The 27,906-nt window shown below is 37.2% G+C and overlaps 1 protein-coding gene and 1 long non-coding RNA gene across 2 annotated transcripts; one reads left to right on the forward strand and one right to left on the reverse strand.

Moving 5' to 3' along the window:
• Window positions 1-179: 179 nt before the first annotated feature.
• On the reverse strand, window positions 180-27,344 carry LOC108639452. The gene is made up of 3 exons (XR_003915949.1): window positions 27,138-27,344; window positions 823-4,260; window positions 180-208 (listed from the first exon to the last, which is right to left on the reverse strand). It is a non-coding gene; the product is annotated as an uncharacterized LOC108639452 (long non-coding RNA).
• Window positions 6,983-22,563, forward strand: ASIC5 (acid sensing ion channel subunit family member 5). Its single transcript, XM_008933142.1, has 10 exons — window positions 6,983-7,022; window positions 10,559-10,865; window positions 12,772-13,003; window positions 13,852-13,971; window positions 14,960-15,109; window positions 15,665-15,812; window positions 17,290-17,346; window positions 19,193-19,361; window positions 21,637-21,728; window positions 22,364-22,563. Exons 1-10 carry the CDS (start codon window positions 6,983-6,985, stop codon window positions 22,561-22,563), a joined length of 1,515 nt encoding a protein of 504 aa, XP_008931390.1.
• Window positions 27,345-27,906: the final 562 nt, after the last annotated feature.

Here is a 27,906-nt window from a genome sequence, read left to right on the forward strand (position 1 = left end):
GAAATCGAGCTGGGAATACTATCTAACCAAGCAGTATACAAACTGCTCTTCTGATTCAGCAACAGACAAGAGACAAGCTTCAGTCAATCAAATAAATCAGCCAGACTACAGCAATTGAGAAACTTATTTCCAGTGTTTCCAACATTTCAAACTCCTTCTTTAGGGACCTCATAGCTGATTGGTTCCAAAGCTCTAGACTGACCAATTCCTGAAAGGTAGGTAACATTATGGATAATATTATCCTTACATCCATTCATGTAAGAAAATTCAATCTCACGCTAGCTGAGTTCAGCTTTCTAACCATTCTAACTACAACAGATCTCTAACTGTCCAAGATCAGTGGAAAAAGAGGTCTTATTGAGGACTTGAAAACCTCTGAAATAAAAGCATACACAATACAGAACTGTCAGTCATTCATCTTGCTGGCTGCCTTCATCTGATCCCAGTAAGGCTTCAAAGTGTGTAACAAACCTGGTAGTAAATTAATTTTTTTAGTGACTTTTACTACCTGATTATGAAACTGTCTGTTGGCAGTGCAGATGACAGGACAAGAGGTTACAAGAGACCACAGGTTTGGATCAGCTCAGAGCCTTGAACTCTGGCATGGCTGCAGACACCTTAGAAATAAATGTGCTTCTGTCATGCTGCTCAGATTTGAGGCTCGCTGTAGGGAACTGATTTTTATTTGAGTGGTTTGAGTGGCCTTTATGTCCTGACAGAGATTTTACAGCTACTTTGTCATTTCTTTCTACTAGCATGATCATAAACAAGTCTTGATGAAAAAAGCTCCTTGATGTGAATATATCTGAAAGCAAAACATACCTTAATTTTAAATGATGGTGTTGCTTTTTCCACAAAATGTACCATCAGTTCCCTTTTTCATGCTGAATAATCAGAACTACAAAGAAGTAGATGTAACCACACACATAACTTGCTGTTCATGCTGTGGATGACTGAGCAAGGCTGTAAAAACCAAGAGTGTGTGTGCCCTTGAGCTTTTATTTAGTATTCGTTTATTTACTTTTAAAGCATGAAAGTCAGATAAAAAGACTTCATCACATCTAACCTTCAGTAGACAGTGAGAATGTTCTGTTTTGTGACTGAGCTGAACACAAGACAAACAGTTAAACACAGCAGAAAAAAACCCTCACAGCTTCTCAGAACTGCTCTTTGTGACCTTCAAATGAACTGTCACAGCCTTCATGACCAAGCATGGGAATTGTTAAGCACCCTTTTTAATCCACCTTTGTCCTCTTTCTGTTCACCTCTGCTTCCCCAGGTGGATGTGAAGTGGCTGTGCTGACTGCAATAGGGTTGTAGACCAGAGACAAACTGAACTTACTTGGACTGAGAGAAGTGATTCATATGGGCAAAAGGGGAGCCTCTCTCTAGCCTGGCCAAGGGGAGGTTTGATGTAAGGCAAAGGTGGCCTGTAGCATGATTTACAGACACAGCTGAAGCCAGGCATCTGCATGTTCTTACTGTGTGGGGCTCTCTGTCTAGAGCATTAGTCTGATGAGGACGGGTAAGTAAGAATGACCTCCTATAAATTGTCATGAATCCAACAAGATTGTGCATTAGAAGTGACCTGTTGACCCTACCCAGATCTCAAGTTCTCCTACATGAAATCACTTATGGAGAAGAAAAAATGCACACACAAGTGTTTGGACTGTGTCACCCATTCTGCTGTTCAAACTGTCATTCTGATTACAAAATCATCACAGATCAATTTGTTTTCCTAATGTTTGTTAACTTGAAGAAAGAGCTCAGAGAACTCCTGGCTGCAAACAAGTGACGCTTGAAGCTTCCCAACACTGTTATCCCATAATTGCAGACTAGGAGTCACCCAGCACACTTGGCTTCTACCTATGTAACAGTGGCTGCAGTGAGTCAAAGATCCAAATAAGTCGTGTCATACCGAAAGGTTTCTACTAAAAAGTAAAAGAAGTCTTGGGAAGAGATATTAAAACAAAAGAAACAAACATTTTAAAATAAAAAAAATTCAACAACCCCCCCCCAACCAAACAAAAAACCCAACAAACTGAAAAGCAAGCTTACAGTGAGATAATTTCCCCAGTATATTTATCTAACTTTCCAGTGTTGATAGCCTAGGACTTCCTAAGATATCTGTGACCTTGCCTTTTATAACCCTTCTGTGAATCCACAGCCTGCAGCAATGAGTTCCGTAACTGAAGTTCATATCATGTGAAAGAGTATTTCCCTGTATTAGTTTAAAACTTCCTGCCAAATAATCAAGTAATTTTCATTTCCATTTGGTACTAAGTCACAGCTAATGAGAAGTAAGTGTACTATACCTTTTCAGTCCCAGACACTCTGTTTTACACTTGTGTAGGTTCTATTGTGACCACTGTGAGATGAAGTAATCAAATGGAAAATACCTTTTCTATGTATAGATGCTGCATTGTTAATTCCATAGAATTATAGTGATAAAAGAATTTGCCTCTTGGACAACAAACACACAACTACAATAGTGAAATGCAATACAGCAGCTGCTGGTACGTTTTGGTTGACAAGGTAGAACTCAAATTGCATAGGTGAAGCCCCCAGTAGCCTAAGCCAGAACTTCACTGTGCTGGCTGCTATGCAAACACTGAACAAAAATCTCTTCCTCACTCAATTTAATAATATAATAAGAGGAAGACAGGTGAATTAAGACACATAAAAGGAAGGTGAAGGGGAGAAAATAAACTTGGCACCAAAACATGTCCTCTACTGAAATGAGTGTTTTGTGATTTTCAAAACAAGACTTGCTATTTAACTAGCGTTTGAAATTTACAGTTGGTTTTAAGAAAACTAAAATTTAGTGACTCTGGGCTAAAACAAACAAGCTTAAAGTTGATGCAATATTAATAATCCAATCAGACATTTGTACCTGGGGGAGGAACAGAGCTCAAGGTCTTGCAAACTACAAACAAAGAGACGAGATAGTGCTGGAAAGACTATTTCTTTTTTTTTTTTAGATATTGCATTTGCTCAACTTCTTAAACACAAATAACTGTGCCATCACTTCCCAGCATGCTTTTAACTTCCATTTGTGTTTCACACATTCCCCAGCACAACCTCACCCCTGCTGTCTCTCATTTGTGGCTCAGCAGAATGCAGCAGTATTTCTTTCACATTGCACAGTATCTGACTCTGTTAATGCTGGTAGCAAATCTCCTGCCTGATCCAAGCTGTGCTTAAAAAGAACCTCTTCTAAGATTACCACTGGTTCATCCTACACCTGTATTTTCTAAATATACAGCACTCATGCTGATTGTGCTTTCGCAGATTGCCTGAGAGCTGTACTCCAACAGTGAAGCAGCCAGCTCTCAGAATTGTCCCAGAGGAACCATTTATCTTCCTCATGTTCTGACTGATAGCTATTCCCCAAGTATGAAGAAAATGATCTTTCACTGCTATTGCCAAAACACCATCCTTTCATCAGTGAAATCCATCAATATCAGCCAGAACTATAAGCTTAGGAAAAACAACATATCTTGAATACATGCCACAGAGTTGTCCCAATGCAAACTATCCTCTGTCAATGCCTTGCAGCCACACATTGCAGGATGCAATTCTTTAGTACAGAATGGCTGAATTCTGATTACCAGTCAGCTATTGTGAAGCCCAAACCTGGAGCCATAAGCTACTCCCAATGTCTCCACGTGGCTCAATTTATGCTGCTGTTTACTCCATGGCACATGGCTGTCAAGTGCAAAGGGCTAGTTCAGGACAAATGCTGATAAAAATTTGCTAATCTCATCCAATTCAGTATTATCATTAATGGCTGGGATGGTGGAATAGGTTGTACATTTCTTAAACTGACAACAGAGAACAGCCTGGAAGGTGTAATAGCATGCTGGTTGATGGGAGCTAGAATTCACACTTACCTTAATGTTTTGAAATTAATAATGTGCATCTTCAATAATGCAAAGAGCAGTAGTTTTGAATTTCAGCTGTGATAACCAAACTAGCAAGTAAGAAATTGTTTAGAAATTAGCTTCATGTTTCAGTTACTAAAACATAACATGTTAACCAACAAAAGGCAAAGCTGTGAAAAGAGAAAATTTTATACCAGCATTTTTAAATGGAAAGTTTCTACATTGCATGGAATCCCTCCTTTCCATTCAGCATCAGAAAGAATTTGTCTGTTATATTATATCCTGGGAATCACTCTTCAAGATAGATGAAGACCTCTTGGCAAGGGTTCAGAAGAGGATGGCAAGAACAATGAATGTTTGATGTAGAAAATATGGCCTGTTAAGAGAAATGGAAAGAATTGACCTGTATAACTAAGAGAAGATTGTGAGGGAAAAGTGATAAATACCTTTCTTTCAAAAGGAAGAGTAATGAGCAATTTTCAACATACAAGGGGATGGGAAAAGGAGCAACCAGTTTAAATTATGGCAAGATAACACAGACATGAGAAAACAAAAAGTAAAGAAACTTCTAGTATCTGTAAGCACTAGAAAACAATGAGAGGTCACAATTTCTCCAGTCACAGCTGATTCTTCCTTGATGCAGAAAGACTCAATGAGTCCTCACACCCTCTTTGAGGTCCTTCTTTTGCAGACCCCTCCACCTCCCTGCCCCCCCTTTGCTGAATCCAATGGGAGTACATGCTTTGAAGGAAGGAGCAAGACAGATGCTTGCATATACAGTTAGTTACTAGCATTTGCCATAAAACGGCAATGACAATACATTATAACAACTCAGATGGTGATCATTTTTTTCTCTGTTTCCCCTTTTTTTTCGCTAATACTGTTTGTATGAATTAAGTAAAAGTAGTCGCAGTCTGCTATATTACCAAATGCATTACTTCTTCGGTCTTAAAAATGGATAATATTTGAGATGTTTCTATCAAAAAAGAGAGCTAAGCAAAACATCAGAAGCATTAATGTTGAGAAAGCACTTACAGAGAGTCTCATGCAATGAAACAGGAGTTGGAAAGAAACACTTCAACATTTTCTAAAAAAAAATTGTCCAATGAAAGCTAAATATACACCAAATACCTACTTGTGTGTGCATGTATTTTCTCTCAGTAGCAGATAAGAATTCTTAGAAGACATTTTGCTGCAACCAGGCTATAAAGTATTAACTTTATCAGTAACACATTATCTATTTGTTTTAGGAAATAGCTATGTAGTTATGCTGGGTGCAGCATTATTTTTTAATTTAGCACCATAAGAGAAGACCTGAACAGCACTGACTTCAAATAACAGTTTGAGTACAGAATTCATGGTATGTGTGAATACAAAAAATGGCAATCACCTTTGTCATCAGCTAGTTTTCCTAATCTTTAGTGCATTAAGTACCAGGGAACGTGTGGTTTAGATAACCAGATACATACTGCTAGGAGTGAGTGGACAGACCACACTGCCTGTGATCAATTTACAGCCTCAAAGCTATTTGTGCAAGCCATTTGGGAAGGATGAACAAACACAAGATTGTTGGTCTTCGCCCCCTAGTGTTTGCTTAAGAATTAATGTAAAACAACCATAAAAGAAAGAAAATTTTAAAAATTAATTTCTTATGTAAAACACAGTAGGACAACACAAGCCTTGTTCATCTAAAGTATTGTATAAGCATAAAAACTCTTTGTAAGACAGCAATGCAGGGGTTTTTTTTAAAAAAAGAAAACTAAAAGGAATAATTTGCTGTATAGAGAGCAACTAACTTACACTATGCTTCTTAATTCTATGCACATAGCAGTATAAAATACATAATTTGTTTTAAGAATTCAAGCAACTCAGGTTTGGGTTTTGTGAATTAGAGTGGTTGCTATTAATAGGACTCAATGGATCTGCAGCGCTTGGCAACTGCTCAGCAGAGCATTAGTTGTGGTTGAGTTACATACAGATGTTGAAAATCAGTTTATTGTTAAGCACTTCACTGCTTGAGTGAACACATGTATGGTGCAAAGTTTTCCCCAGCAGCAGTGACAGACAGAGCTGGGAATTCCAAGAAGCCCAATACAGAAATCTTGTCACACAGGAATACCTAAATGGAGTTCAGTGCTTTACCTTGCTTCTTGTAGCATTAACAACACAGCCAGAAAACAGTAAGCAAACCACTAGACACTGGGGCACCAAGGAGCCAAGCTAATACACCTCATAACCCAAGAACAGTGTAGGTGATCAAGTGGATTATTACTAACAGAGAAAATGAAATAAGCCGATCAGACAGGGAATGTGAAGTGGCGTTTCTTTATTCTTTCGTAAAGCATTGATCAAGTGTATCCCAAGTCTGAATTTTCTAATACTTTTATTCTCTTTTACTAGATATTCAGTTCTTTTCTTGAAACAAGTTTCAAACAAGATCATACTGTGCATCTAGCACAAAAGCAGTCTCTGTCCGTTTTCATAAGGAGTTGCTGGAATGATTGACTTCGCATGTATTTTCATCCTTGCCCACAGGTTTAATTCTCAGGAATAACAGCTCTTTTTCGCCAAGTCCACAAGAACATGAAATCTGTAGCTGGTTATGAAGACAGCTGTTCAAAGTGTGGTTGAACCATCCTGCTGCTGGTGGGAACTTTGTGGTAGGCATTTATTGCCCTCCAGAGCAGGAAGAGCTCCTTATCTACTTCCAGAGAAGCTATTCAGTTCTGAACAACCCAGTATTTTAGTGAAGATAATTGGTCTTTCTAAAGCAAAAGGGAAAAATATAAAAGAAATTTGCAAAGTGATGCAATACACAAGACAAGCCTGCACTTGTACTATTATTAGCATATTATGTATTTGAAATGTATATAAATGTGTACATCTGACCCTGTAATAAAAATAATCTTTTCTTTACATTGCAGACCATGTTAATGAAAGGTAAAACATAGCAACCCTGGCTGGTAAATTGCCCAGTCTTATGTGTCATCGAGTATCACCTCCCATTTAATTTTCTATAAAAGCCATTACCTACCAGTGGTCACAGTGATAAGGCAACTTGTTATCCATTCCTTCCTTACTGAAATAAGCACGGCCACATGGACCAGCTTGGGAGATTCATTCAATCAGATGCTAAAGGTAAGTGACTAGGCATACTAGAGCGCTTTACGAAGACCTTCTCTATTTGTAATCTTGTCCAAAAGTAGCAGTGGTGTACCTCTTCAAGATATGAAGAAGAAGGGAGAGATGAAAAAAGCTTGCCAAAAAAGATTTGTAGACTTACCTAAGAAATGAAAAAAATCTTTAGCTATTGGTCCTTTATGTATTTAGAATAAAGCTAATTCAGTTTTAACTAAGCCATTGCTTCTCTTAATGATACCACACTAGAATGATTTTTAGATCAAGGCAAAGAGGAAATCAGATATCTACCTGATAGACTGACTAACCCTTGTACAGAAGCCACATACAACCTTCCTGAAATAACTCTTCTCAGGTAAGAGCTCTGGCTGAAGATAAGTGACCTTTTAAAAAGCCATTCTTTTTTAATATATTAATTAATGAAAATCCAATCACAATTAAATATTGAGAATACAAAAATAAAAATGCTGTACCTTATTTCTGTTAGAACTTAACTTCCAGTTTTTCCCACTCAGTCCTGTCACATCTTTTTCCCCACTAGATCAAAGAGCCTATTCCCATTATCTATCAGTGACCTGTACAGATGGTGACCAGTTGCCTGCTGACTGAAGTTTAAAAAAAACTTTAAATCCAATTTATAGTTTTAAAATTAAAGATACTGTGAATTGCTGAGGGGTGAATTTCTCTATACCCATATAACTATGTGAATTTCTATTTCTATTTGAATTTCTATAAGCCTATAATAGTATGTCCCTGTATCCCTGTATACATGCAGGGAAGTAATTTTTTCTTTAACAGTATTGACTGGAAAATCAAGTTTTCTGACTAACCATGGTGGTTCTCAGGGTTTTTCCAGTAATCAGTGTTTCCTGAGACAAAGTATCTGCAGCCCATCCTGAACATATGAGCTACCTTACTAGTTCTTACATCCATGTTCTATATTTGGTTCCAAACTTGTGGTTTGCTCCTGGACCTGGATTCCTCTATTCCTCTCATTTGGTTACCTCCTTGCATTTTTACTTATCCATACCATTTGAATCTTCTATAAATATTGGGTTTATCCATATATTTGACAATTATTTTTGCAGTACCTATATTAAATATACTTTCTATTGTTACTAAAAGAACCTTATTGTCTATGTGTCTAAGGTCATGCAAGACTTTACTGTCAATCTAGCAGCAGCTTGGAAACTCTAATCCACTTACAGCTAGTTCAGCTGTGTTAGTTAAACAACCTTAGTCCAGACACACACTGCTTAAGTTTTGCACAGCATAGGATGTGATGACCCACCCTTAAGGGGAAGGAAAGGTTAATAATTTATAATCTCACACTCATCCATTATTGTGGTGTATTATTTTACTATTCACTAACAGACACCTGGAATAACCATTCTATTCTTAATTATATGTCACTGGAATGTACCTATTCCTCATAAATGGACCAAATCCCAAATAAATGGCTAGTCCCAACTTACACATTTGATACCATTTTCCAGTCCACACTATGTGCGAAATTTCACACCAAAAGTCTACCATTTGACCCTACTTGGAGTAGTTAAAAATAATTTTTCTTTCCTTATTTTTTTTTAATTATAGCATTTGCTAAAGAAATCTGAAAGTAGAATAAGGATTCTTTATGACACACAGCAGTGCTAATTCCTGTTGTGAAACTAATGAAAGCAGCAGTATGCCATTAGATAATCTTAAGCATTAAAAGCAAAACTTTTGCAATCAGCTACAACATCATTTCTACTTTCTACTACTTACTGTAGTAGCTATGCACAAGAGTTGAAATACAGTTTAGTTACATATTTGCATAGATTCAAAGTTACACATCTGATTAAGCTAACTAGTGTTTTTTTGATGGCAATGGACTTTTATGTAGGGATATTGTATCATGCTCTTACCTAGCACAGTGCATATAAGAGGAATAAACACAACACTGTCCCTGGAGAAAAGGGTCTGACTTGCCTGTGGTTTCTTGTTGGAGTCTACAGGCAGCAGATGCAGATATATGTTAGGAATGTACTTCCCTCTGCTCTTATTCAGGGAACACGCAAAGAGCTCATCCCACTGCACATATCTGGTGAGAGAGAAGCCTAGAGCTAAACCAGAAATCCACTCCATTCCAGCACGATGTACAAACCCATGGCTGAATGGATTTGCAATAGAGTCTAATAGTCACTAGAGCTAGGAGAGAAACTTTTGAACGGTTTTCTAGCAGAAAACTGTTTGATGATGAAACTGGGTCACAGTTAATTATGTGATATTAATCAAAGTTCTTACACAGATCTTAAAAGAACAACATAAAGAAAATACTTTCCCTCCAGAAACATTTTGAAATCCAGCACTGTCTGGGATTTCATTATCACAGTCTAGAAGCTGTGGACCAAAGCAACACCCTTGAATACTGATGTGGTGACGATGTGGCTGATGTGGCTTTGGCAGATGACTTTTACATCCCTTTGTTCCTTTGCTCAGCTGTAATACCCTCAAGTAAATCAGTCTTATAAAGGATATATTCTCTTCCTACCACACACACGCACTATTAAACCTATTTTTTTGTTAAAAACAGAATTAGGGAAGCATTTAATTGTTGTTAAACACCGATCTAAATAATATATTTCCAGATGCTATTTATTATTGTCTCACAAACTTTCTTTAATTTACTGTTCTTATGGACAATGTCAAAATAAAGTAGTGGATAACAACCTGTAAATGAAGCCTTTTGCAAACAGACTGGTCCAATTATAATAAGATACAAGAAAGGTTTCATTAAGTTTCCCTCATTTGGATATTTTGGGAGAGAAAATGAAGTTTAAATCCATGTCCAAAAGATTATTCAGCATCAAACATAAGAAAATTACTGCAGTTCCAGGTATTGATTACATTCATTATTGTTATAGCTCCTAAACTTAGATTTAAAAACAGTTTGGCTTGTTCGGGTTTTTTTTTTTTAACATCAGTTTGTAGGAAACTTGGGGTAAATCAAAACTAAACCCATTCCTGTTTCAAAGTTATGGAATCAGACAAGTATGAACCTAAGAAAATGACATTAGTTATTCTTCTGAACCTGTACCCTTCCAAGGCTTATCCTAAAACTTTTAATAGTGAAAAAGTGAAATTCCCTTTCAGGTCATTCCATGTAATTCCTTTTTTTACCTTATTTCTCAGATCATGTGTGAAGGACCAGTCCTTTAGTGGGTGGTTACTGTAAAAGTCAGATGCTTAATTTTCACAGTAAGTTCACAGCAACCCATGGGTTTAGATCACTGAGGTATGACAAAATCCAATCTTCTTCCAAGAAATGGAACTACTCTTTTATTTTAAAGTGCTTAAACATTTGTGTGCTTGAAATATTGCAAGATATAGTCTGTACTCGGGACAGTACCGAGCTCATGTCTTAGCACACATCCTTGCAAGCAAGTAAAGAGAGAATTTATAATTAAAGGGAAATTTTACATCTGCTTTTCCTTTCTTAAGTGATGGTTAAATGCTAATTTTAGAAAAGTGTTTTCACTTTGTTCCATATTCAGGAATATTGGAAAAGATACGGTTGTGTTTAATAAAGAAGCTGATGCCACATTTCGAAGACAGAAGGAAGTATCATCACGAGTTTGCCTCATCCACTTCTTTTCACGGCGTGTATAATATTGTTAAAACACAGAGCAAGACTCGCAAAGTGCTCTGGCTGCTTGTGCTTGCAGGCTGTCTTGCTGTTGTTATTTGGCAAATCTGCAGTCGCTTCATCTACTACTTCAGCTGGCCAACCACAACTACAATGGTGGTTCAGTATGTGGAAGAAATCCAATTTCCTGCTGTGACTTTTTGCAACTTAAACAGGTAAAAGTTGTGTTTGTTGTTTGCTCTTGAGAGGTAACAGTCAGATTGCACAACTCACTTGGACAAATCACTTAAAATAAGGAAAATATGGCTCTGAGGGGCATGTCTTCCACACCAACACAGGAGATTTAAACAAAGATGAAAATATGAGACTTGATTAAGGAAGATTTTTTTTTATAATCTTCCCCTTTCTTCAGATGAAGAACTGCATGACAGATTTTTAAGTTTCAAAACAGAAGTTGGAGTAGAAAAATCCCTCTGGTGGGGGTGTTCTATGTATGAGTGTTACTTCTACAGTGTAACTAAGGGACAATCATCAGCCACATCCAAGTTAACAATGAGAGACAAGATTTGCAAATAACTTGAAACAGAAACTTCATACAAAGGTAGAAATCTTGGGCAAAACAAATACTTTTTTTTCAGAGTTGCTCAGCCTTTAGAGTTCCAGCTGATGTCTGTGTTTTTTGCAGGAGGGAAGCATTTGGTTTGTTTGGAAGTCATGTATCTAAGTAGGAACTTCACTACAGATTTCTACATTTGAAGACAGTGGCCAAGATTGAGATGCAACCACTTTGAAAAGGCCTGATTTTTAGAGCAAATATGTAATTCAGTAACAGTTTTAGAAATACAGAAAGTTTACCCACATTTTTTCCTCAAAGATTGTAAGTTTTCTTTTCTTCTACCTTTTGCTGGCAGAATCAGATGAAAGTCCAAGCCTGAAATGCCTGGAGCTGTTCTGCCTCACTATCTCACCTTATCATTGCCCTGCATGAAGCAATCCTGGGTTATAACTGCACAACAGGCACTGCAGGTAGAAGTCCCTCTGATTGCAGTGTGCTGGCTGTTACAAAAGTGTATAATTACTTCTTGTAATTATAGTGGCAGCACATTGTAAACTGAGCATGGCAGTTTTCCATCTAAGCCACAGTTTGCTGCCATATCCATCTGCCATTCATGCTGTGCTTATCCTTCCCTCCTGTTTTCAGTTACCAGATTTTTTTTGTTAGCAGGAAAAAGAGGCACAGGACTCTCTTTGTCTATATTTTTTGACTCAAATTCAGTTGTGAAGAGTTGTTCCTACTAATCCTCCTTAAGTTGGAACATCAAGATTCATTATACAAACATACTGATACATTTTTAAAAATAAGATTAGAAAACTGTCAGTTCTAAAGAACATGGCATTGTAGTCTCATTTGTGTTTATTTTGTTTTCAAACTTATAACTTCTGTAAACCCTTACTTTACTTAATAAAGAACTTCAATGCTGTACATCAGGAAAGCACCTACAATGTCTCATCATGTTTTTGAGATTTTTCACATGGATTCAAGGAGTAAGGATCACCCTTGGTTTATACCACTGTGTCACCAGCCACAGAGCTCATGGGAAGGTAGACTGTCTCTACACTGGGGTGTAGTGCCTTAGTAAAGCAGGTACAGGAGATTACTGCAGATGCACTTAGAATCCAATTTTCCAAATGAAAGAAGACACTCTTCTTTGAAAGGAATAGCTCCTCCCAGCTAGTTTCCCACATGTAAATGCAATTGTTCAGCTTGTCATCAGTTCTAAAAATGTGGTTGTTAGCTTATGCAAATGGCTAATCTATTTAGGGGGTTTGGGGTTTATTTTTTTTTTAATAAACAACCACACACAACAGAAATGTTTCCAACATGACTGACCAGAATAGCCATGGGAAGGTGTCAATTTTCTGTTTCCAGATATGGAAGATACATTCCTAAAGATGGAGACTTATTCATGTTGTCGAGATCAAAGTGCAGCCCCATGGGCAAGAATCACTTATAGTTTGCAAGCAGACAACAAATCACATCATAGTTTTGTCAAGAGCAGTCTAGAGATTAGTCCTGAAACTGCAGAACTCTAAGCAATTCTTTTTCCGTCTCACTGACAGGTTTCAAGCTCATGCAGTAAGCAACCTCAAAATAATTTTTTTTATTTGGAACATTGTGTCTGCGATTCTCCAAAAATTTGTTATGGAAGATAAATATTCTCAAGAGTTAAATGATTTCTTTGCTGAGCACCAGAACTTCAGCATCAAAGAATTTACAAGAAAAAATGGGTTTTATCTGAACAGCAGCACATTGCTAGAATGTGATTTTTTTGGAAAGCCATGTTACCCACAGGTAAATATACTTGTTTTACTAAAAGAGTAGCATGGAGGGGAAGGGGATATATTCTTACGGTCAACTTGGGACATCTAGCTTTGCCAGCTACTCCCCCTGTGTTCCCTTTACAGTCAAACAATGCAGAAAAAAAGTCCTGCTCTAAATTACCTGAGGGCTTCAGTTCTCATACTGACTGCAGAGGCAGCCTGATGGGCTCCCTGAGCTGTAACATGGAATTTCAGTTTCAATTGCTCTTTGCCCAGTGCCACTTCTGCACAAACAGCAGCCTTTGAAAGCTGTCATACCTCCAGGCTATAACTAACAGCCTTTCCCATCAATGGCCTATACTGAAGGACAGATTGAATGGACTATTTTGCATGACATGATTCTGTAGTTTTGTTCTTGAGGTTAAGAATATAGACAGCCAAAGTAACTATATGCAGAGTCCATAAGAATTTTAAATATTCACATGAAAGTAGCCCAACTTTGAGAATTTTGGACAACAGCCAAGAATATGATCATCCCATTTTTATGTTGATTCTTCTATAAAGCAATTTCTATATAATGTAACAGGTACTGAAAAACCACAGAACCTCATTAAATTATTCTGAGCAGCTCATATGTATTAATAAACAATGTGAAATTTCTCCTTTGAACTTCATTTTCTATAGAAAGAGGTGAAATATTTTTGAATATTTCCATCAATTACCACTTTTCTGATTGTAATACCAAGGACTGCCTTTGGGGGAAAAAAACATCAAAAAATCCCAACAACCCCAGTAGTCCCTCTCTTGAATTGTAATTCACTAGGGAAACTTTGAGTGTTCTTTCCTTATTTCATTCTTACCTATTTTCCTTTATTGAAGGATTTTGAACATGTTTTCACTGAATATGGAAACTGCTTTACTTTTAATCACAATGATCTTTCAGCAAGAAGAGTGAGTTTGTCTGGAAGAGGCTTACATTTGCTTTTTGATGTCCAACAGGTACAGCTATCCTAAGGATTATAAACAACAAATCATGTCATAACTTCTAAATTAATGGAGGGGTTTGCTTTTTTGTTTGTATGTTCATTTTGAGTTTGGTTTGGGGTTTTGGTTTAGTTGGTTTTATATAGACCTCCAGAATTTCGTGCACAAAATTCTATATCAAGACTATTTCCAAATGAGAGGGTATTTTAAAAGAAAGGCCCAAATACAGATTTAAAAAGTCAGAATTATTATTTACTCTGTCCCCAGCTAAGGGGTTCTGAAAGTTGTGAGTGAGCATATAAATGCACAAATCATCTACAACTGAAACATGACATCAGAGTAGTGATTTAATTTTATACAAGCAGTTTAGGATAACATCATTTTAAATAATGGCCCAGTAGGTAAGGTCATATGATGCCAGTGTCTAAGTAGCACTGAATTTTAGTTGCAGCAGCAGCTGCAAGTGCTCAATGCCAGGCAAGACCTGGTCTTTGCACTGTAAACAGTTTCTGACATTAGAATTGTCTTTGATCAACAAAAAGCAGAAAACAGGGAATATCACCTTGTGAGATCAGGGAAGAAATCTAAAATATGGACTGATAAATGACTTAGACATTTGCTTTTGTTCTTTAGGAAGTATGAGTCAGGAGTGAAAGGTTCTGAAGAGAGCAGTGGAAAGTCTGCTGAAATGTGACAGGTAGTTGCAAGTAAAGGGAATAAATATCCAAGATATGAGTAAATGCTCATCTATGCCTTCTAGCTTTTGAAATTAAGGGATGCCAAAAGGAATAAAAAACTTGAAAGTTTATAGTCACTGGAAGGAAACCCATAGAGGTAATGAACAAAGGAAATTCAAGTTAGTTTGCTTCCATACTTTCCTGTTAATTGCCAAAAATATGACTAGAGATACAAGACTTGATAGCTTAGTACCACATTAAGTATAGCTAAAGCTTAGGATAGTAAGCAAAGGTACAACTACTTTAAATAATTCTTTTTGTATCAGGACCAATTCACTGATGAACCTGCTCTTGGTTATACTGATGCTGGAATAACTTTTGTTATCCATTCACCCCAAGAGCTTCCACGCTTCGATGGTTTAGGTTTATTAACACCGGTCGGCACACACACACAGGTCGCCATTCACCAACTGAAGGTAAGGACTTTGTCCATTATCTGGAAGTAGTGGTCTCTACTGCCTCTAATTCTCTTCTGAACCAATGACAATGTTGGAATGTAAAATATTTATCATGCCTAAGTGACTCCTAATAATATTTTCTCCAGACAAAAACAGATTACTGCTGTTTTGGGGAGGATGTCACTTCCTAATTTGTCTCTATCAAAGTCAGCCCTTCTTTCCTATCACCTTACAGTCTCACTGACATTTAATGACACGAGGACATCACAGCATTTCCCCATCAACACATTCTGTTCCCATTAAGGGTGTCTCAGATTCCTAGTGGAATCCAAGTGGAATGGACCACCGTTTTGCACTAGGCTGTATGATCAGGCCCTACTTTTGCTGTGACAGAGAGGAGATGATTTTTTTTAATCCCAAGAGCACAAACTGTAACTGCCTCCAATTAAATCACAATGTTACTGTTTATGTCTTCAACAGGCTTCCTTCAGCACTTTAAAATGTGAGAAAACAATATCTAAATTTAAAACAGAGACAAAAAAAATTTCATCTTTTGTTATTATTACCCTACAGTCAATTATCCAAGAATACCCATGGGGAGAGTGCAAGCCTGATATAAAGCTGCAGTACCACAAGATTTATAGTACTAATGGATGTTTGCTGGAATGCAAAGCCCGGTACATACAGGACTGGTGTGGCTGCTTGCCATTCATTCTTCCAGGTATTTCTCAGGAGTATCATCATACCAGACACTGATCATCTTCCTAGGAGACCTCACATTTTATTGAACAGTGAAGGAGATGGAGCACATGTTTGGTGGATTCCTACAGCTGGATTAATTAAAATTCCAAGAAAAGACGTTTGGTCAACTCTAGACCTAGCATCTGGGTCATTGTCTATTCTTAGGATACAGTCCAAACAACTGGAAGAAAATATTATGCCTCAGGAGTGTAAGACAAAGTCTATAGTCTTCAATATGACTTCCCAAAGAGCTGGAACTATATCCATAATAAGTCATATATTTTCACATATAGTCAGAAAAATTATTTTACAGGTGTTTAGCAACCACAGCAGAACTGCTCTCTTGAAGACCGAATCTGAGGTCCTACACATGAACATGGAAATAGCCTGGCACCAGAATTGGGCTCTGCAAAAGCCAAAAGGCTGTGTGGAGCATTCTAATCACCCTCAAATGCAGGATGTATGCTATAATATTCCTCTCAAGAATACAGGCACCTTAATCACTGCAGACATGTAAAGCAGTAACACTGAGCACACCTTTTCAGCATTAAATGTAATGATAATATTATCATCCCTCCTTAAAGCAAGAGCTAGATCACAAATCTCTGCTGTTGCAGATATTTTGTCAAAACTAGTGGAAAAGAAAGCCACCAGTTCATAAGAAAAGCCACAAGAAAGCCTGCACTTTCTGACTCAATGTATTTTTTAAATATGCTCAAGCAAGGTAGAATGCTTTTACTAAAGTAGACCCATTAATGCATAATCTTTAGCCTGCTTGTTTGAGAACCTTTTGGAAAGGTGGTTGGCAGTCTTCTGGAAAATGTCATGGAAAGGGTTTTGAGAAGGCAATTAAGCCTGGGGCTCCTATACCCAGGGTGAGAGCTGTACACAACAACAATTAGATAAAGGAGAGCAACACTGTGTGCTAAACTTCTACATAACATTTCCATGTGAGGGAAAAAATTGGGGGGAACCTGAGGACATCTGAAATCTGAAAACTTTGCTATTAGCTTAGGGTACTACCTTACCCATCCAAAAAACTCTTACATGAAGTTAAAAACTTCTGCAGAAACACATGGGATGTAATCATATATCAAATCTACCTCACTTGTTTTGGGTTTTTTTTTTATTTGCACTAGGAAAATCAGAAATTCATGTCTTTAGCAAGCTAACACAAAGAGTGAACCACAAGCTTAAAGGTAGTACTGGCTGGTACATATAGTGAAGATGTTTGCTCCAACAGCAGCCTCCTGGCTTGGTCTGTTTTCTCTTTTCCCTGTGTACCCATTCTGGTGTTGGCAACTGCACTGTGCCCAGCTGAATTAATTTCTCAGTTGTGCAATCATTAATGTGAAGTGATGAACAGGCTCTGATGACATTACATTTCAGTTTAGCACAATTAGAGCTAAGGGTTAGATTGTTAATTTAGCTTCCTAAAGCTTGTTATTTATTTTTAGGAAATGGAACCGAATGTGACTTGTTGAAGTTTTACAAATGTGTTTATCCAGCAGTCTGTAAGTAATAACTTTATATTCATGTTTTCTAAGCCAATTCCAAACAGTAGACAATATCTATCAATTAAAACAAAATACTGAAAGTAATCTGAAATGGAGTACATCCCAGTTCATTTACTATTTTGAAAATAGAGACCAGACAGAGCATGATATATATGTCCATTAAAAAAAAACAAAAACAAAAACAAACCAAAAACAAACAAAAAAACCCAAACCAAAATCACAAAAAAAACCCTCCCAAAAATAACACCCCGCCCAACAAACAAATAGAAGAATTCCTTTTCAGCAATGAGAAATGGTTTAAAGTGGAAGAACATTTAATTAATCTGTTTTCAGTTACCAAGCCTCTGGCTATCATTTTCACATCTTCGTAGTATCACCCTTCTAGATTCAATGTTGTATTCTTTGTGTAAGAAGAGTGAACAGCACAGTAATAAAAAGATTCCTAACTGATAAAAATATAAATCACTGGACTTGAAGGTTTTATCTTTTCAAAAGTAAAATCAATTATAAATTTTCAAAGCTCTTCAAATGCAATTCTTTTCCATAAACAAATGATCTGCACATAGTAGATATAAGATCTGTAAGTCACTAGATATTCTGGAAAATACTGAAAATGGTAACCTGACAAGTAACTTCCCATGAACTTGAGAAAGCTTCCTTTTTAATTATTTTGCTTTCTGCTGTGTAACATGACTCTCTCTTCCAAAAGGAATGAGTGATTAGTAGACTAACAAGTTGGGGTGGAAGGGGGAACTGTGCAGGGGTTTATTTCTGTTTTGATTAGGTGTGTGCAGCATTCAGGCAAGATCTACTACAGTGAACAATGATCATTTTTTCCTGTGGCTCTTTTGAAATAGATTTCAGTAAGTTCGCTCTCTTATATAACCTTGATCTTCAAAAGCCTGTCCTGTGGTTTATTATTTTACTTAACTGATATTTGATGACTGAATTTCAAAGAAACAACAGAGCAATAAACAAAAATTACCCCAAAGTCCTATCAAGGATTCAGAGCTGGACTCCAGAAGGAACTAGCATCAAAGTACTGTACATGGTGAACCTGGTTTATAGGTTGTAGGTTGTAGGTGTATGGTCCCCAGGATCCCATTTTAGGGGCTGACTCTCCCTTGACAGTGCTGGAGAGGTAAGACATCTGACAACAAAATCTAAAGTGACAGCACACTGATCCAGTATCTGCAGGACCTACTACCACTTTTATGAGCAGCCAGACCTGCAGAATTTCATTACTTTGTTTTCATATTTGAAGAAACAAAGCTTTCCCTAAGACTCCTAGCTGTCTTGAGCCCAACTATCAAATGGCAGGCAGGGGTTAAGGTAAAGTGAATTTAGCTTACCAAGGTTTTTATATAGTTATCAGATGATAGTAAACTACAACTGGAATTGCTTTGGAAGCCATTTCTGTGCATTGAAATGAGTTGGGCAGACATCAAGGCATCAAGACCAAGGATATACTCCTAACTATGTAATTAGAAAGCTAGCACAGAACATGGAAATGCTTCCGTTGTCCTATTGTTCAACTGAGGATGAGAAATAATAAGCACACGAAGCCCTGATAAAGGCAGAAAGACTTAAAGGTGCTAAAGTTCTTTGGAAAAAGTGAGCAAAATATCCCAACCCTCATTATTGGGCATCAGTTTCCCAAATGACAGTTATAAATACTTATTTGTTTCTTCAAAACTGGCAAGTATCTGTTTTTCTCAGGATAATTAACCCATATATTTATCAAAGCCAGTTAAAAGTCATTTAGTAAGTTTTTTCAAAAAAATTTTTAAACTCTGTGCTTTTTTTAGAAATATTGTATAAATTTTTTCTCCTGAAATTTCAGATGATATAGAGATAAAAGGATTATGTACAGTAGGAACACACAATTCCACTTGCCCTGCCCCATGTGAAGAAACAGATTATCCCACCACTGTCACCTATTCAAGTTTTGGAGGAGAAAAAGCCATAAAATATTTTTCTGAGAAACTGAAGAAAAGCCCAGAATACATCAGGTAATCTTGCTTAACTCCTTGTCTAATAAAGAAATTATAAATTCCTTTTAACTGTTCTAACAGACAATACAATGAAAATATGAACATAAGAGATATTCTTATGTGGGGTATTAATAATGTTGTCTGTGAGATAATACAATGTCTTAGACAAAACTACTTAAGATTTATACATATATATATAATATACTTAGATACATCTAAGACTGTGGATAAGAAAGATATGATCTACTTGTCAAAGAGCATTTAACACAGTTTCATAGACTGAATTGCCTCTTGCTCACAGCTGTAGATCTCAGCAGTACAAAGTATTAAGGCAGGTGCTACATGAACTCATAGTATGTACAACATCAAAGTATGTTTATAAAAAACTGCAGAAAATTTGGTTAAGGAAATATTTATGAGTTTCATTGTCTCAGTGACTTCAGTCTTCTCACTTTTGAAGCCATCAGTCTCCAAATGCTTGCATATGTTTATACATGATCAGGAACTATACAAATCATAGAATAGTTTGGATTGGACGGGACCTTTAATGGTCAAGTAGTCCAAGCCCCTCCTGCAATGACCAAGGACATCTTCAACTGTATCAGGTTGCTCAAAGCTACATCCAACATGACCTTGAATGTTTCCAGGGATGGGGCATCTACCAACTCTCTGGTCCCCCTGTTCCAATGTTTCACCACCCTCATTGTAAAAAATGTCTTCCTTACACCTAGTCTGAATCTACTCTATTTTAGTTTAAAACCATTACCTCTTGTCTTATATCTACAGGCCCTACTAAAAAGTCTGTTCCCAATGAAGATTATGAAAATTGAACCTGTTGTTATACACAAAGGATATTAATCCTTTGAGGACATTTTATCTTTGTTGATTATTTTATTGTCTGTAAACATCATAAGTAATCCAGTAATTATTCAATTAAGCAAGTGAACATACAGGACATTTCCCTGTTACCAAGCTTTAACCAATAGGAATCCAGCCCATGCATTAATGAGTACATATTCCAAACTATAAAACATAGAGATCTATTTATTTCTGAAGATGCAAGAAGGGAAAAGTTAAATATTTATTGCATAGTTCTGCTAGCAACTCCATGACAATGGTACGAGTCTTATTAACAGAAACTATGAGAATAAGATTATTTTTACTAATCAGTGCTACCTGAGTTTTAGAATTATCACCCAAAGAGACAGAAATTATTTTGTATATAGAGTAATTTATTTTCATTATTATTGTTAATGAGCTCATTATCACTGTCAACCCAAGAATCTGTAGCTGTTCACATTTCTGAAGAGTCATAGAATGGTTTGGGTTGCTAGGGACCTTAAAGATCATCTTGTTCCAAGCTCCTTGCCATAGGCAGGGATACCACCCACGAGATCAGGTTGCTCAAAGTCCCATCCAATCTGGTGTAGAATAATTCCAGGGACAGGGCATCCACATTCTCTGGGCACCTTATTCCTGTGCCTCACCACCCTCACAGTAAAGAATTTCTTCCTAATATCTAATCTAAACCTATCCTCTTTCAGTTTAAAGCCATTCCTCCCTGTCCTATCCCTACACTTTCTTGTGAAAAATCCCTCTCCAGCTTTCTTGTAGGCCCCCTTAATGTGTTGGAAGGCTGCTACGATTTCTCCCTGAAGGCTTCTCTTTCCAAGGCTGAACAGCCCCAACTCTCTACTTTCTCAGCCTGTGTTCATAGGAGAGGTGCTCCTACCCTGTGATCATCTTCATGGCCCTTCTCTGGACTTGCTCCAACTGAGATTTACCTACTCTCCCATTTTTGCAGCAAGCAAGAACAAAATTAGGTAAGCAAGGCTATTAGCAGAGGATAAAACTAAACCTCTGAATATAGGACAAGCACTGTTCTGCACAAATATGCCCACTGGAATAAGCACAATTAAATATGCAGTTGCACATAATCAAGAAGGGTAGACTACATTTCCAGGCGCTTTATATGCTGTAGGTCACAATGCTTGACATTTCCACCCAAGTTTACCTCAGTGACCCTTAAAAAGTACAAGTCTATCTCACAGTACAGACCTAGAGTTACTTTTTCAATATAGCATGAAGATCTACTCCTCTGATAAGCTCCTGTTTTTATTAGGACACTTTAGTTCTTTTCCTTCTCTCATGTAACTGGTTTTGGTAACACTCATCTAATTTTTCATTAAAAGACACCATCACTCCCCCTGAACTCAGACCATGCTGGTAGATGTTGGTAAAAATGAACAGCACTCCTGACTGTCTCAAGTAAACTGTATGTATTTGTCATTAGGCAAAACCTTGTGCGTATTGAGATTAAATATCATGATCTGAGCTACAAAATAACACAGCAGCAGAAGGCCTTGACTATATCTGAGTTGCTTGGTAAGTGTATGTTTAATATTCATTTATTGCTGATTAATAATTTATCTAAAACTAATAAAAAAACCCCACCTTACTAGACTAAAAAAATCAGCCTTTTTTATTCTCTCTCCTCTTGAATCAAAGACTATGTAGGCTTCTGAAGAAAAATCAATACTTTTAATATTATAGTGGTAATAATCATGTCTGTCTCATGGCCATTTTTGATACTGTTTCCTGTAATTCTATTAAAGAACCTGTGGTAGGGAGAGCAACTGAGAGTAAGAATTAAGTTTGGCACTAATTTATGGCTGTATCACACACGGGACTGTAAGAATAGTGACATTTATGGGATTTGGAGGGGAGAGGGAGAACATGGGGAGGAGAAACAAGGGAACAGTTAAAAAGGCAGGGAAGTAAGAAATATTTTAAGTATCTGCTTCCCAGTAGGATGTCTTGTATTGTACTTGCTTTATTTAGAATTTTCAAAAACACATTAAACATTCAGTAAACATTCTTAAGAATATTAATTCTGTTTTCTTAAAGTGATGGATTGTGTATATTGAATCTATTTAACACTTGAGCCTGGCAGGTTTTGTTTGCTTGCTAGACTAAACTAAATGCTTTGGATGACATGTGTTTATTTCCTTCTATTACAGCTGAAGTAGGTGGCCAGCTTGGATTGTTTTGTGGTGCCAGTATGATTACAATCATAGAACTGCTCGAGTATATTTTTACTAACTTCTGTTGGATGTGTATCTTTCTTCTATTGAAGGCTCCTGAAATGCCTCAGTGGAACAATCCATCCCAGAATCAACCAACACATAAGGAAAAAAAGAGGGGAATACAAGAATGTTAGTGACTTGTAGAAGTCCAGAACTAATTGGTCTTGCAACTTCCTTTTCTTTTTGAGATCCAAAGGAAACAGTAATATTTTGCATTGCTCCCTTCTCTGCACTCCTTATTCACCCTGCTTCTTTTATTGTCTAGAACTATTTAACTGTACTAAATAACTTCAAAGAGAGCACTTTGCAAAGTCTCACTTTCCTTCTCATGTAAAGACAAATGTAATCTTTACCTAAAATTTTATTTTAATAAATTAACTTTTTTTTAAAAAGCATAGCAAGTGATGCTGACATACAACACAATTTAGCATTTATGACCCAGTTTTTATCTTCTGTATTTTGAGCGACAAGAAATAATACACATACTGTATTATCACACACAAGTTTCTTGACCACCATAAAGGTGGAGCATTGCTATGCTGAAAAAGCAGGTTCCTTATTAACGATGAAGTCTTTTCTAGTAGGTTCCACTGTTACACGTTCCAGTGAAGAACATGGAGGCTTTGCCTACCAGAATCAGGAATGTCCCTAATAACATAAAATCTACAATCTGTTTTTCTGAAATATCCAAAATATCTCATGAGTTTGTCAGCTACTAGGGAGAACCACAGGGCATTTAAGTGGATGGCAAGTGAGCAAACATAGGCCACGTTCATTGTTTAATGTTATGAAAGATAATAATAAAGACTAAAGGCTTCATCTGAGTCTTACGCAAAATCAGTGAGTGTAAGAATTCTGTGGCTCCCCTGCTAATTCAGGCTTCCTGAATGTTTATTCCTTTAAAAGTGCTCAGAAAAGCTTCTGTGATTTTGTACATTTGTGTGGGTCTATAGAGCAGTAGTGGTTTAGTCTTACTTTTTTTAAGAAGATTACGATGAGTAAATAAATTAGTAAGTGTACCTATTAAACAGCCAAGTCCTTAAGGTTAGATATAAAATAATGAAAATAGTACCATTTGGCCATCATTTGCAACAGCTTCCCTTCAACACAAGCCCTATGATATGCAATTCAAGAAATACAGGAATTATTTTTTGCTTCCTAGAAAGAGATGCCTTGATTTTTGTCCTCTAGTTGCAGGCTCGAGAGACCTTAATGTTAAAGATTTTTTGCTCTATTTTTTTTATTGGTCACTTCACGTCTGCTGGGACTTGTTCCACTCACTACTACCAATCACACAAACATTTGGCTCAGCAGCTGTACAAAAAAGGTCATTGTAACCCCATTGTCCAAGGCGTGTATTGGCCAACACAGAGGAAGAATGGAAAGAATAGAGCAAACATACTGCAATATTTCTCTAAAGACTTCTCCCAGCCTCAAACTGTGGAATTCTTAAGCCAGAAAAAATTATGGGTTTGGAAGTAGGAATCAGGTATTATCTGACTTCTGGATAAAAAGAAAAGCAGAGAAAAGTTTAAACATAGTAATCTAGCACACTTTGTATTTCAGAGATCAAAGTGGTTTGTAGCTATCAATCATAATGATCTTTTTTGTTTTGTTTGCTTGTGCTAATAAGGGCTAAATAAAAGAAAATTAGTATTGTAAGGACTAAACAAAACTGGTATTGTTTCTGTTCAAAAGTTCAAGTGAAATGAAGCACAGAACATGCTAAAAAGCAGCCAAAAAAAAAAGACAGTTCTCAGACAAGGAAGGTACTTGCATCTTTGCTTAGTTTAACAAGACTAAAATGACTTTTGCTTACTCCACTGACTTTGGACAAGGACAGTGGAAATCACTGCTTGGTTACAGGTTCTTCTAACATACGTGGCAGAAGGATCTCTGAAGAAAGCAGAAGGACCTGCTTTGCCCAAGGTCAAGTGACAGACTCAGATGGGGTTTTTTTCAGCAATGGCTTGTGATAAGATTATATAAAGCATTGATTCCCCAGCACAGCTAAATATAGCAAGTGTGTTGTGCAGCAGAGCAGAAGTAAGGATGCTTTTGTATTTTGATGTATGACTTCTCCTCTATTGTGGTAACAGAATTTTAAAAAGTCTTAAGAAAGTGTTTGGCTTTACTGGGTAGGTGACAATGTCATATCTATAAGGAGAGCAGAAGCGACATATTTTAACAGCTTGACCAGGTCACATCCCAGTTTAGCATTACTTTGCTCCTTGTTCGTTCACCTTTCCTTTTCACAAGTGAACGTCCATGCTCCAACTAAACATATTGGCAAGCTTTTCCCATGGTAATTGTTTGATTCCAAAATGTTAATCCTAACAATGAAATTAGTGCCATGATTGGGAAAGCCCCCTTGGGCTTCTCCCAAGTTCTTGTCTGATGTGCACAAAGAGATGCAACACAGAATTTTGTGAAAAAAAAAAAAAAAATTAAATGAATTCTGCAGAAGTCACTGAACTTTATTTAACACCGTAGAGAATCTCATGCTGTTGCATACATTTTCTGAAGAATGGAGGGAGGCAATTAATTTATGTGGATAATGACCTGTGTTTGGGAGCTCTGGATTTTATGACCACAGAGTATTGTTGCATTCCCTTATGCATTGTATTCATTTCACATCCTTAGGCAGTAGATCAGAGTGTAAAATAGCTCTTGGTACAAGGAAGACAGTCTTATAAACTATCAGAGAACTTGCCATGAGAGACTGTGGCAGGGAAAGGTTGGAGAAAGTTAAAGACATGCATCATACCTTCTGACAAGTTTCTTTAGCTCATTTCCTTTCTTCTTCTAATTAAGATATTTCACAAGGCTACTATTGCAATGAAAATGTACCTCTAAAGGAGTGTCAAGGAGCATTTTTTTCCAAAGAGCTCAGGAATCAGGCCTGGCACTTGCCTATTTGGTAAAGTAAAATGTACATAGGATTTGGATCAGTCTATCATGCAGTAAATTAATTCATTGCAGCACCTCACCAGCAGATGCCCCACTTGCCTTAGGCAGCTGTTCACAAGCCTTCTTGTGCATAGAGTTGATTTCTCAGCACCTATTATAGAATTACTCAGGGTAACTGAAGATTATTTCCCTAAGGTTAATGATGTATGAGGAAATGATGAGCTGAGGAAAATATTTCAAAGGAGCTGCTGGCAAACCTGATGTTACTCAGCCTGGACCAAGTGACATCATCTTTGCAGCACAGTGTTTAGATTGATTTCTGAGGTAAACAAACAGCAGTGTACAGCTATCTTCGTTCTGCAACAAAATAAGCTGATCAAAGCATGTCCTAAGGAGCTTATACAAGCCAGCTGATGCAACGTTACTTAAAAGTCTTGGTTAAGGTAAAATAAGTATTTCCTTAATCCTCACCAATTCTTGAAGCTGAAACTAAAAGGGGTGGGGGGGAAAAGTATTTCCCTATAAATCCCTCAAGCTTGCAGGTTGCTAGCTGTGCCTAACCCCTAGCCCAAATACACTGTGTGTAAGTCTGGTGATGGCAAAATCTCAAAAAGCAGTCTTCCTCACCTGAGTAGTATGCCATGGTAGCATGAGACAGCCCCTTAGTTTCTTACAGCTCCTTTCCAGCTAAATGGTTAAAGACTTATGGTTGCTTTGTATTTTGGAAAACCAAGCACCATCATGCAATTCTAAAAATTCCCTGACCAAGATAAACCATAATGGTTCACTCATACTGCCTCTCAAAGTACACAGTGTTTCAGAAGTGTATATTATGTTTATTACACTCTAACTGTATTTGGAGTTAAACACATTTTTGTGTTGACAGCTGATGTGCTTATTAAACTCAGGATACAGGAAATATGTCCAAGCTCATATTACATTAATTACTTAGTGCAATGTTGAAACATGACTGGGTTATAAATGATAAATTCTGTACTGATAGGATCCTGCTGTAGATCCAGGGTTAGCATCACATCTTGTTCATGTTGCTTTTGACCATCCTGCACTCTTAACCCTCTTGCACTGTAAAGTCCCTTTATCCATCAGAAGATGCTCACCTCTGCTGACTCCTCACTAGAAGCAGTCATCACAAGAAGGAAAGCTTCTTCAGAATAGGAAAACTTCCAAATGGCCCATCCCGCTATGCACACAGCTGATGTCCAAAAAGGGGATCCCTAACTATCTTGTGTCTCAGGACAGAGATGTTCAAGGTGGTGTATTTTGGGGGGTTTTGGTTTGGTTTGGTTTTATTTTAATATCTTTTGGGATATGGACTGCCCTTACAAAACCGTAGGAAGGAGAGAGGTCCACACAAGTAGCTATTCTTTCCAGTGTGAAATACTAAAACTTTTCTATCTCTACAGAAGTGTGTCATTTTGCAACAGGAAACCTGGTGAAGTGTGTATCTAGCTTTCCTTGCTAATTGTGGGGGCTTGTTTTCAAAGAAATTACTCTGACCCCTAGAAAACTTAGTAATGCTTCCAGTACACTTCAGGGTCCTTAACAAAAAGAAGGTTTGTAGTCCACATTATAATTGTTAGTATTTCTGCCTACCTGGTGGCACTTTCAAAGCCACTCTCAACCTAGCCAGTAATTTTGAATTAAAGAGATGAACACTTAAATAAACACAGGTTGTGTCCCTTGTGGGTCTCAATCTGAGCAAAGTATTATCTACTTATCCACTACCTATTTAAGACTTGGCAAATAGGTATGCAAAGCAGGATTGATTACTACATACCTGACAATTGCTGATGCATCCTTCACATACTGTGAATCAGCTGAAGTTAAGAATGGAACAGCTACAAGACGGAATGCTTTCGTGCAACCTGTAAAAAGTGTAGGTTTATCAGGGCTGCACACACGCTATAGAACATGCAAAAACCATTCATCAAAAATCAAAATTTGCTTTTGTGATATTCAACTCAACCCATATACCTCCCATAACAATCACTCGATTCTTAGTGCAGTTTCCATAACTGACATTCCCAATTTCTTCAGTTAAGAATTTTAATTGCTAAGAATTTTTTGGTTGCCCCTTTTCCTGGGGCAACTAACAGGTCTTCGTGTGTAGTAGATGCAAAGAAAACATACTTTCAAGGCCTATTATGAATCCTGGCTAATAGGACTAGCCCAGGAATATTTGCCTGTTGGTCAGCTGGCCTTCTACATTTGTAACCCTGAAAGACACCTTCATTTTTGTAGCCTCCCTCTGTATGAGTAGTATTACTTGTTACAGACTTAATCCAGAGCTTTGTGTAAATTTTCCAACCTAAAAATGCCAAACGACTTCAGACCATGCCCATGTAAAAACACAGTTCACTTATCAATGGTATATACTCTAGTCTGGAAGTGTTACATCACACCTTCATCTTTTCCTGCAGTCTGAATAAATGGAATTTTCTGGGGGTTTTTTAGTCCAAACATCTGAGAAATGTATGAATAAAAGTGGCAAACAATGCCCCACATGAAACAAACCAGATATGAGAAAAAAATATTTGACTGGAGAA

This window comes from Manacus vitellinus, unplaced genomic scaffold, assembly GCF_001715985.3.
Source record: "Manacus vitellinus isolate BGI_N305 unplaced genomic scaffold, ASM171598v3 scaffold_0_pilon, whole genome shotgun sequence".
In the NCBI taxonomy this organism is placed as follows: domain Eukaryota; kingdom Metazoa; phylum Chordata; class Aves; order Passeriformes; family Pipridae; genus Manacus; species Manacus vitellinus.